The following is a 12,490-nucleotide window of genomic DNA, read 5'->3' as shown; positions in this document are numbered from 1 at the left end:
GCTGGGCAAACGATCAATGCAAGCAGAGGAGGAGGGGTCAAAAGCACTTGCTGCTGAAGACCCTTTGAAGGTTGCTAGAGCAAGAGACCAGGCTCTCATTGACATGATCTTCTCTTAATTTCCCTGTCTACCAATTGTATCAGCAGATCTTTGACTATCTTCATCACGTGCATGAAAAACACCTTTACCTACATTTCCTTTAGCTGTAAATAAAGTACCAAGGATCTCATCTCATTCCTGTCACTTGAGAATTTGTCCAGATTATTGTTCATATCCAGGTTGATTTTGTCAGTAAGGCGGCTTCCCTTATTTTTTCCAACTTCCTACCTTTTTAATTTGTCACTTGGTTTTTGAATGGTAGGCTGCACCAAATCCCTCCATGACAGGCAGCCTAATATTTTACATTAATTACTTTGTTTAATCCCTTGTTGATTTTGATGGGTTTGGTTATATTTAATACATCTTTTTCAGATAAATGGAACAGAAAAGTTAACTGGTGGAACCCAAGAATCACCTCTCTCAATTGTTCAACCACAGGACCGACCTCAGACATCATCCATTAACAAGGTAACAAAGTTGAGACCTGGCACAGACCCACCTTTTGTCAACTGTAAGACCTGCACCTAAACAACCAGGATTTTTGACAGTATTTAAGTTTTTAATGTTTTCTTAATTTTTCTACCCTCTGGTCTTCCCAGGTCACAGACCATCTATAACTGAGAAGGCATGCAGCCCATCTGTTCCTAGAGTTCTACAAATGCTTCATTACCCAGATTAGTAGACCAAATTTTGTTCCAAATTTCTTCTCCATGTGGGAAGGTGACTGTCTCCAACTGGGGCCTACCCAGAGTGTCAGAATTGAATTTGGGAAGTAAGAAAAGAGAGGAATTGCACATCCATCCCATCACTATAATTCCCCCCCCCCTACTTAGTTTTGTACCATCTTTGGAAATGTTCAAGTGTTTGCCTAGGCTCTCCATATTCACATCTGGGGTCATTTCTCGGCTTCCACTTAATCATATTGTCACCAGTCTTTGCCACTCTAGCTCTCGCTTGATTTAGGATACTCCAGTGTTTTTGTGAGTTCCTGGTGCCGAGTTGTTCTTAGAATCATAGAAAGTAGGAGCAAGAGTAGGCCATCTGGCCCTTCGGGCCTGCTCCACCATTCAAAATGATCATGGTTGATCGTCTAACTCAGTACCCGGTTCCCGCTTTTTCCCCATATCCCTTGATCCCTTTAGCATTAAGAAATATATCTATCTCCTTCTTGAAGGAACCAAGTTCTCTATGCTCATGAGCATTTCCTACCATTTAGTTACTTTGTAACCTTCCATTGTGGTATTTTGGGGTAAGGGATTTTCAGAGCCAGAGTTCATTTTTTTTAAAACAAAAAACATCCCTTGGGTCTCTAGGATCAGATGCCTGTTTTTGTGTCTCCTTTTTACTGAGGACCTCCAACCTCACTGATAGTGCAATCCCCTTGAGGCAGTATAGCTGCAGTGTGGGAGTCGGTTTCAAAGTTCCCTTGATGATCCTACAGGATTGATTGAGTTCAGTATCAATTTTGTGTGTATGGCTTGAGCATGACCATACTGGGGTACAGTGCTTTGCAAGTCAGTAGCACAGGGTGAGACTGGTTGTTCAGAGTGTCTTGGGATCAGATCTCCAATTTGTGTTTGTCAGTTCTGGAGTACACAATTCCTGGAGTTCACTTTTTTTTCATATTGATGTGCTCTTTGAATGTCAGCGTTCGGTCTAATGTGACCCCAAGGTACGCCGGATACTTGTAGTGCACAAGGATTGTACCATCCTTCGTTATCTGGAGTTTTTGCTTGGCCTGATGGTTTCATGCGGAAAGCACAAACTTGTTCTCTTGCAAGTGTTGGCATTCAGGGACCGTGTATGATGGTGTTCTCCAAGTACACTCAGGGAGTCAGTTAGGATATACTGCATGTCCTCAAATCTTTTTGATTGGGTTGTGATGCTGAGATCTTTTGCATAGATGAATCTTTGCACGTTAGGGAATTCTGGTTCATCATTTGTAGGCAATGAACAGCAGGGGTGCTAGCACTGAGCCTTGGGGCGGTCCATTCCATTGAATTTGCCACCAACTTTACTGACCATCCATCCAAATTAAGGAATATTAATTAAAGTGAACCAGATAAGTCTTTAACCTCTCCAGTTTAACTTCTCATTAAAGAAACAGCTGGAGGTTTACCATCCACGGCTGGGGTTTATTAAATGCCTAAAATTTAGCTTGCTTAAACTGTCTTACATTAAGCAGTCCAAAATATATTGACCATTACCCAAACCAACCATCCTTTAGAGGATTCAATACCCTAGAGTGTCAAAATGATTCGACTTGACTCCAATTGGATATAGTGATACTTTATTAAGTTTACACAAGAATCAACACACGCAAGTGCCTAAGCAGTACTTAACAGTACAGAACAAGAATTATATTACCCGTTCTGTTCTGGGTAGAAGGTCTGTCTGCTTCTCGCTTCTCTTGCTTCTACACTAACAAAATCTCAGACCCCTCCAGTTATACCCCAAAAGAACGGAACTGTGACAAAATACATCCAATCAGGTATTTTCCCCGATATGCCCCTTAATTTACCCAATCACCTGGACAATACATAGTTGTCCAGAAGAGACAGTGCCTTGTGCCGCCCCCCCCACCCCCTTATCTCTCCTTATCCTTAGCACGATGTTTCTTAGTCCCTGCAATTGATGAGTCACTCTATAAGCCTTGAAGATTACAGGAGTTCTAGCTAGCTTCATCATTCTAGTATGTCTGAAGGAGTGGGGATACTGTTATGATGCCTCCCTTAGTTGCAATGACAGGATGCTCATGCCAGTTAGGCATCCCGTAGCTGCAGTAAGTTAATTCAAAAGCAGTCTGTTTGGTGACACAGCAATTTCAGCTAAAGCTTTGATTATTTAACCCCGAGCCTGGTTCCCTAGATATCTTCTAAACCTATATTTCCTTACCTCATTCAAAGAAGTTAGACATGAATTCATGAACTAACAGTTTTTTTTTAATAACAGACTTATGACTACACAATTAACATCATGTTTAGACTGAATAGTAGCCTGAAAATGGCATTGGGTCACTTACCACCCCGTTTATTAGCTGCAGTAGCCATGGGTAGGGTCCTGAGATGGGTGGCCAGAGTGCACCCTGTTTCAGGTGGAAGGCCACTTGTAAGATGCAAATTGGTGTTCTGTGGCATGCCTCAATTGCAATTTTGAAATACAAATGGACAGCTGATCAGATGGTCTCAATCATAGTGGCAAAAGCCCATAATCTCCTTACACTTGTTGAATGTGAGCGGTTTAAGGTAACGTTTTGCAGTGGAGAAAATAAGTCGGCAGTTATCTTTGCTCTCCAGGATCATCGTGGAGTAATGGGAGAGGAGAGGCCTGATTGCAAAATGTTTTCCTCCATGTTTGCCATTTTAACTAACACACCTGGTGCTGTGGCAATGATGGATGAAAGCTCTAAGTCTGATACAAGTAGTTGGCATAACTCAGTTATTATCCCTTTTTGAAACCAGTCTTCTGATACGGTGGTGCCATGACAAGTTGAGATATGAACACCTTGAACTGCAGGTGTAGTGCAGCAGGTGGATTCATACCAATCTACGCCTATTTTGCCGTACCAATCTGGCATCCCTCTGGCCTTCCTACACTTCCTCATCATTATCATCCTCCTCCCCCTTTAAATACAGGTAGAGAGGGATGCCTAAGGGAAGGGACTTTGGGGGGGTGGCAATGGGTGCCAAATTCCAAACATACAAGGAAACACCAGAAACAAACCTGTAGTCAGCACAATCCAAATTCAGCAATCCATAACACCAAGAACCTTCATTGCAAATGGATGAATGAAGCTAAAGCAGTTCAACTAGCATGTTTCAGCAGTACAGGTATAATGGCATTAATGCTGGGCATTTTGTTAGCAGTTACAGTGGAGGAATTAGGAGCAGTGAAGAGTAAAATACCGAAACCCTTTAGGAACAGCAGAATTTTGGCACTATTCAGTGTCAGGATTACAGCAAAAAAATGGCTCTAAAAATCCTTCCACTGCTGAACTCTATAAAGTGGGTTTGAAGCTGGGATCTTCTTGGTCTGTAGGACTCAGCAGCTCACTACCTTATCTAGCTGAGTTTTCAAGGATTAATTCAATTAAATGTAATATATGTTTCTGTTTCAGGAACACTCAAGTGCAACAGGGAATTCAACTGGAATGAATCAAGAATCATTTCCTATAAATGATGATCCAGTTTTCCAGCAACTGAAACAAACTTTTAAGTACAGACCGATACGTGGCGGGTTTACACACTTATCCTTTGTGAGTTTTATATCTAAACAATTTGAATTTTCTTTACATTATTTAGCTTTTTAATTTACTCATCTCTGGTCTCCCTAGAGTGTGTGGCACCTGTATCCATCTCAAACCTCCACAAATGACCATCTGTCTTGATTGTTAGGACGCAGTCAAGACTGTCCCAGTCGGGGTGGGGGGCTCTCCTCCCTCCCTACTTGCGAGCTGGTGCCTGGTCTACTTGCCACTTGACAATATCGACACAACCATAATCAAGTAGGCAGCAGAGGAGGGGGGGGGGGGCATTAAGAGCACTTCCCATGACTACATGGATCTCCCTTCCTAGTTACTATTCCTGTGCAATGTGGTACTGCACTGTCTGCAAAATGATTGGAGGGACAGATTTGCTGTCCTAGCTAAATACAGCAAGAAAGTAGATTTGAGTAAAAGTGGAATACTACTTTTTGCTATTTTTGAAAAATCAGCAAAGACACAAATTTTGCCCTTGAATTTTAGAAAAGTATGATTCAAATGAATGAAACTATGCAACTGTAATGGCCCTACTGAAATATAAGAGCATTTTCTATGGTTGGCAGGATCATTCTCACCAGCGTGGATCAAGCGCGCAAGAGCCGGGAAATTAAGTGGAGACCTATATCAGCTGATCTTGTAAAATCGGACAGAATTTCATCTACCCAGCCAGGCTTTAGAACTAACCTAAAGCCTTCATTATCATTATTTTACATTGATGGTAATAGAATTAGAAGAAAGAACAATCTTGCATTTATATAGGCCTTTCACAACCTCTGGACATCCCGAAGCTTTTTACAGCCAATGAAGTACATTTGAAGTGTAGTCACTGTTGTAATGTAGGAAATGCGGCAGCCAATTTGCACACAGTTCCCACCAACAGTCATGAGATAATGACTTGATTTTTTTTTTAGTGCCTGCTGACACCACGACATTAATACCGGGTTCAGGCAGGAGTCAGGCCTAACTATATGAGGCCCTGAAATGAAAATGGCCTGGGCCTCGCATCGGCAAGTGGCCTTTTTTTGCCAGGGCAACATGTATGTCAATTCCCCCATGGAAAATAAGGTGCATGTCTAGAGGGTGCAATGCTTCTACCAGATGGTTGGTTTCCCAAAATGCTGGACCTCATTTATAGCACCTCGTAGCCATGAGGCTACTAACCCCAACAATTAACAATAACCCCAAATAAAACAATTGCATATATAAATCTCAAAGGATACCATTCCAACATCCATGTGGTCTCATACCATCAAAACAGCTGGCTACAAGACACCGCTTCAAATTATGGCTATATACTGAGTGTCATGGCGATCAGACAAACAGTGAGAGGTAGTCAATGAAGTATTTGATACAACACAAGACCAGTACATACCCCTAAAAGGCTAAAGCTCCACTTGTGTAGTTAGCCAACCATGGTCAACAAATGAGGTAAGATACAGTATAAAGCTAAAAGAAGAGGCTTAACCAAATGCAAAGAAAAGTGGAAATCCAGCATACTGGGATAGCTATTAAAAGCGACAAAAGGTCACAAAGAAAGCCTGAAGAGCTGCAAAAAGGGAATACGGAAAAGAAACTTGCACGGGATATTAAGATTAACAGTAAAAGTTTTATAAATATATTGAGAAAGAGTGGCTAAGGGAAATGTGGGCCCATTAAAGACAGACGCAGATTATACTGTAATCAACAATAAGGAAATTGCACTTTTGTTAAATGAATACTTTGAATCTGCTTTCATAGTGGAGGAAGAGGACAAAATACCACTGGTACAAGGGAAAGTAAAAAATAAACCAAGGGGAGGAACTTATTGAATTTAATATAAGTTTTAAAAAATTGTAATGGAGAAAATAAGGGGACTTAAGATAAACATGTTTGCAGGATCTGATGGTTTCCACCCCAGAGCATTAAAACAAGTAAGTGAGGAAATTGCAGATGCATTAGTAGTAATCTTACAAAGTTCTCTTGATTCAGAAATTGTACTGTTGGTTTGGAAAGTTATTTAAGGGTAGGAGAGAAACCTGTCAGTCTAACATCAGTTGTGGGGAAGTTATTAGATTCTGTCATTAGGGACAGAGTGACTGAGCACTTGGACCATGTAAGCTGATCGAAGAGAGTCAGCATGGATTTATGAATGGTAGGTCATGTCTAACTAATCTAGATGAATTTTTTGAGGCGGTCACTAACATAGTGGATAGGGGAGTGTCTATGGATGTTGTCTTCATGGACTTCTAGAAGGCATTTGATAAAGTTTTGCACAAGAGATTATTAGCAAAAATGAAATGCAAGGAATTGCAGGCAACCTTATGACATTGGTTGGAAATTGGTTGAGAGGTGAGAGACAGATTAGGGATAATGGATACATACTCTGATTGACGGGATATGACAAGTGGTGTGTCCCAGGTATCTGCACTAGGGCCTCAGCTTTTCACTGTATTTATTAATGACTTGGATGAAGGAAGAGAGAGTTATGTATTGAAGTTTATAGATGACAGTAAGTTAGGAGGCACAGTAAATAGTGCAGAAGGGAGCAGGGTGTTACAAAGGGACATAGACAGAATCAGTGAGTGGGCAAAACTGTGGCAAATGGAGTGCAATGTGAGGAAGTGTGAGATCATCCACTTTGGATCCAAGAAAGATAAATCGGTATTTTCTAAATGGTGAGAAACCAGAAACTGTGGACAAGCAGAAATTTGGGTGTACATGTACACAAATCAAAAAGGCTAAAAGAATGTTGGCCTTTATTAAATATTATTACAGCACATTTGGCCCAACAGTTCTCTACCGTGTTTGTGCTCCACACGAGCCTCCTTCTACCTTACTTCATCTCACCCTATCAACATATCCTTCTGTTCCTTTCTTCTTCATGCACTTATCTCACTTCCCCTCAAGTGCTTCTATGCTATTCACCTCAACTACTCCATGTTGTAGCAAGTTCCACTCTTTAGAAAGTGGTTCTTTCTAACCACTCTGAGTAAAGAAGTTTCTCCTGAATTCCTTATTGGATTTATTAGTGACTATCTTATTTATGGCCCCTAGTTTTGGACTGGAAACATCTTCTCTACATTTACTCGATCACCCTTTTTTAATTTTAATGACTTCTATCAGGTCACTTCTCAGCCTTTTTTTTAAGAGAAAAGAGCCCCAGCCTGTTCAGTCTTTCCTGATGGTCATAAACTTTTAGTTCTGGTATCATTTTTGCAAATTGTTTTTGCATCTTCACCAGTACCTTTATATCCTTTTTGTAATATGGAGAACAGAACTGGTCACAGTACTCTAAGTGTGGTCTAACCAAGATTCTATATAAGTTTAACATAACTTCTCTGCTTTTTAATTCTATTCCTCTAGAAATGGACTCTAGTGCTTTGTTTGCATTTTCATGGATTTGTTAACCTGTGTTGCTACTTTTTCTTTCTACTTTCTCTTTGTTTGTCAATATTGTTTTCCAGTTTATCTTCCCTAGTTCCATTCTCCTACCTCAAAATTAGCTTTTTTTTCAATCTATTACTTTGGACTGAGTCTTACTTATGTCTTTCTCAATCATTATCTTAAACCTTATTATGTTGTGATTGCTTTTGCCTAGATGTTCCCCTACGCTTACTTCTCTTATCTGCTTTGGTTCACCTCCCATTATTAGATCCAGCAATGATTCCTTTGAGCTTTTTACATACTGGGTAAGAAAGGAGTCCTGCACACTGTAAAAACTCAATTCCTTTTTCCCCTTTCGCTATCTCCTCTTGCCAGTTTATTTTGGGGTACTTGAAATCACCCATGATTTTTATCCTATGTCTTTTACTCATTTCAAAGATTTGCCTATGCATTTCTTCCTGCCCTATTACTGTGATCCTTTTTATCCTTTATCTCAATCCACATGGATTCTGTTTCTATCTTAATGTTAGTTATGTCCCTCTTTCTACTCCCATTATATTATCTCCAATTAGGACAGCCAACCCTCCCACCCCTTATTTGCTCCCTATCCTTCTTAAATACCTTGTACCCTACAATATTTAACTGCCAATCCTGTTCTTTATGTAGCCATATTTCAGTTATCCGTGCCACATCTGGTTCCTCTCTATGAAGTATTGCCTCCAGTTCCCCCGTTACGTTTCGGATGCTGTGCATATTGCTATACAGACAATTTAATTTGTTTTCATTAATTGTTCCTCTTGCTTTATTTTTAAGTTATTTTATATTTATGTTCTATAATTATATCTGTTCCCTGACTGTTTGTTACCCTTATTCCTTACTGTGGTCTGACCTTTACCCTCATCTCCTATTTCTTTTATCTTCAGACTTCTGTTATTTCCACCAGATCCCTCTGTCCATCTTATTAGTTTAAGTTCTTATCCACAGCTCTGTTTACCCTTTCCACTAGGACACTGGTCCCATTCCAGTTCAGGTAGAGCCCGTCCCAGTGGTACAGCTCCTTCCTGTCCCAGTACTGGTTCCAGTGTCCCATGAAATGGAACCCCTCCTTCCCACACCACTCCTTCAGCCACCCATTCACCTTCCTGATTTGTTTATCTCTGTGCCAATTAGCACATGGCTAAAGTAGTAATCCTGAGATTACTACCTGTGGTGTCCTGCTTTTAAATTTAGTTCCTAGTTTCTAATACTCCCTTAGCAGGACCTCCTCCCTGTTCTTCCCTATGTCTTTGGTCCTGACATAGACCATTACAACTGGATCTTCCCCCTCGCTCCCCAAGTTCCTCTCCAGTTGCTTCGAGATATTCATTGCTCTGGCACCAGGTAGGCAACACACGCTCCTGGACTCTTGGTCGTGACTGCAGAGGATGCTATCTTTCCTCATAGTTATCAAATCCAAAGGGGATTATCTTTATCTCAAGGGGACTGGAATGCAAAGGGGAGGAAGTTATGCTTCAGTTGTATAGAGCCGTAGTCAGACCCCATCTGTAGTATTGCGTTCAGTTCTGGGCACCACACCTCAAGAAACACAGGGATCCGAGGGGGTGGGGGTGACACAGGGATCCAGGGGAGGGGGGGGTGGGGGTGACACAGGGATCTGGGGGAGGGGGGGGGGGTGGGGGTGACACAGGGATCTGGGGGAGAGGGGGTTAATTGGTTGTCCTCAATCGTTTTGGGGGGAGGTCGCTGCAGGTAGGCTTGTTGGACCTGGGGGAAGCACTCCTGCTCCTCCAGGCTGACAAGCTCTGCTATAAAGGCACTTACCTGCAGTTTCGGGCTTTCTCATCTCCTCGTGGTGTGAAGTAGAAGGCCCGGGAATCCCGCCCCCAAGGGGTTGAAATTGCAATGCCTGAAAAAACTGGAGGCCCACAGTCTTCTTGAAAGATTTTAGTGACCAAGCCGCCCCCTGAGAGCGGGTTGGTTTCTCGCCCCAGTGAAACCTGGATATGGGTGTGTTGGGGGCAGGTCTGATTGTTGCAATCTTCAATGCCTGCCCACCCCCCCTCCGGCTCCCCGACCCACCCAATTTTCCCTTTTTAAAATCCTGCCCAACAGTTCCAGTTTTACATTGCAGTTAGAAAGTTTGCAGTGAAGTTATGAAAGCATTGTAGGTTGGCTGAATGCTTTGCATGTGTCCTCCATCAAGTTGTAACAGGTTGATTATATAATGAGGCCAGCCCAGGAACATCAGCAGGATGAGTGCAAAACGCACAGTGCACTAATCCCACAAACTGAGCTTTGGATTGGAAAATGTCCCCATCTAATGACTAATGAATTCACTTTGTACTATACAGTGCATCAACCTACATTGCAAAATTATAATGTTAAGTTTTAGAAAGGAAAAAGACCACAAGTAAATTAACTGAAATGAATGAAATAATACATATATAATTATTTCAGTGAATGAGATGTATCTTGAACTAATAAATGGCTTAATTTTTTTGTTGTTTTGGGTGACATTACAGAAGCAGACGAGGGTGACTTACCATCATGAGGGTTTCTTCTGGAGATGCTGGTTTATGGACCAGTGGGTAGACGATACAATCGCAAAATTTATTTTCAGTGAGTGAAATTTTTTTTTGAAGAGTTATGATAATGTCTCTTTCAGTTGCTATGGGGCTGATATTGTAATCGTAGATGTGCCACGCCATCGCCTGCATTTGCACTTGCATGAGCTCACCTCGCCTATTATATGAGCTCATGACATTTAATTATTTCAGTGGTGTTTCCAGCACATAGTGTATAAAGTGCTGGGAGCACCACAGAAGCTGAAATGTTGGGCAGCAGTAACCAGTGAAAGTTTGCTCTCTACCCATACAGTGTGGACATAAATTTGGATTGGTGCACTGCTGATCACTTGGGACTTGAAATGCCAGTTGGGCCCAGAGTGCAACTTGGGTGGAATCACCTGACAGGTCTAATTCTGGATCTGCAGGGATTCTGCCCCATTTAATCAGCCAGCAAAATTTCAGTGGGGGTGAGGGCGAATCTTCAGCCTGCTCCTCTTCCCAAATCAAGGGGACCTGATTGGGGGAGTTACCAGACTACACTGGGAATTCTGCACATAAAGCCTCATCAGAACTTTTTCCAGCTGAACACTGGCGTGTGTACTATTGGGGCCCTTGGAATGGCCCCAGGATTGCAATAGGGAGAAGTAACTGATCCTGGAGGAGAACAATTACTGCCTCCATTCAGCCTTTTAACCCTACAGTTGGGGAAAAAAGACTACAAGTTTCTTCTATTCTTTGGCCCTTTACTCATCTCTTCCTATCCCATCAGAGAGGTATAGGGCATGATTTTGACCTGGAGCTGGGAAGAGAGAGGGTGGGTAGATTTTCGCATGGGAAACCTAGAAGTGAAGTGAGCGCATTGGAATTTGCGCTCACAACTTAATTGAAGGCAATTATTTTTGTTTCTGGATTTTGTGTCTTCAAGCTGCGCACCCGTATGACACGATCTGAAGTCCACTCTTTTAAGGGCCAATGCAAAAATGGAGTTGAGGAGAAAGGAGAAAATGCACCAATGGATTCCAAGGGAGCAAAGGCAGCACCCAGGTTCATGGATGCTTCACTTGAAGTACTGCTGGGTGCAGTGAGAACCTGGAGAGAAGTCATTTACCCAAGCAATGGGAGGAAGAAACCTGGTTCTGCCATCAAGAAGGCATGGCTGGAGGTAGCAGAAGAGGTGAGCAGCAGGAGCATGGTGCCCAGGCCTTGGCTGCAGTGTAGGAAGCACTTTAATGACCTAACCAGGTTAGGAAAAGTGAGTACAGTTGCTGATTCACCCACATCTTATGGTGTACAACAATCCCCCTCTCACTCTGACTTGGCAAGCGTACTCCATCACATCACTCTTCACACTCACTTAAGTCTCAGCAGCAACCATCCTTCACTTTCTACGCACTTCCTCACCTCCCCATTTACGCAGCCACCACTGCCACTCACCCGAATCCTTATGCAATGTGATACATCTGTATGATAGTCACCCTCACCCAATGCACTGCATCCATCAGGTGAATACATCACCTTCATTCACTCACAGGTCTGTTCTTTCACCCTCGTAGGAGAAGAGAGTGCAAAACACAAGGCAGAGGACTGGAGGTGGCCTTCCACAAATAGTCCAGCTGACAGATGCAGAGGAGGAGGCCATGACGATAAGTGGCACATCTGCATCCCTATTCATTGTAAATGGAGAGACTGGAAACCCTCATACGCCTGGTGACAGAACTTAAACATCTTTCACAAACATGGTGACTGACCTACAAGAAACCCGGTGTGGTGATTGGCAAGATTTTTATTTTGCCATGACTAATTCATTGCGCTTTCGGTTGTCTTCCAGGGCCTTCACGCGTAGAAGAAGAATGTGGCGAGATGGATGACATTGATTCCTCAGAAGACCTCATTCCTTCTGAGGATGCACCAACACAGGACATACAGCCATGCAACAGCATAGATACTGGCACTTCAGTTGGTCCTGTTAGCCAGTTAGTTGGGTGTCACCTGATGATTCACAACTCACAAGTGAACACGAGCAGACACTGGTAGCAGGGGCAGCTGTGGAGAGATCGCGTCGGGCGGCACATTCCTCTCAAGTTCTGTTCAGTTGGACACAGATTCTGAACCCTGATGGCCATTGTTGAGAATGAGAATGATTGAGGTATAGTTGCATCTTTGCGAGGTACTGGAAAATGTGCCACGCACACGCTCCACA

At 42.5% G+C, this 12,490-nt stretch overlaps 1 protein-coding gene across 2 annotated transcripts in view; it reads left to right on the top strand.

The window, feature by feature from the left end:
* The window catches only part of LOC137322949 (transmembrane protein 182-like), a 36,910-nt gene that overhangs the window by 8,508 nt on the left and 15,912 nt on the right, over positions 1 to 12,490 (top strand). For both annotated transcript variants that reach the window (XM_067986207.1, XM_067986206.1), the window contains exons 2-4: positions 472 to 567; positions 4,217 to 4,354; positions 10,246 to 10,342. In XM_067986207.1, coding sequence (XP_067842308.1) covers positions 472 to 567; positions 4,217 to 4,354; positions 10,246 to 10,342 — 331 coding nt within the window. The remainder of the gene's footprint in view (positions 1 to 471; positions 568 to 4,216; positions 4,355 to 10,245; positions 10,343 to 12,490) is intronic.

This window comes from Heptranchias perlo, chromosome 6, assembly GCF_035084215.1.
Source record: "Heptranchias perlo isolate sHepPer1 chromosome 6, sHepPer1.hap1, whole genome shotgun sequence".
NCBI lineage: Eukaryota > Metazoa > Chordata > Chondrichthyes > Hexanchiformes > Hexanchidae > Heptranchias > Heptranchias perlo.
This window is presented reverse-complemented; position numbering and strand designations above follow the sequence as displayed.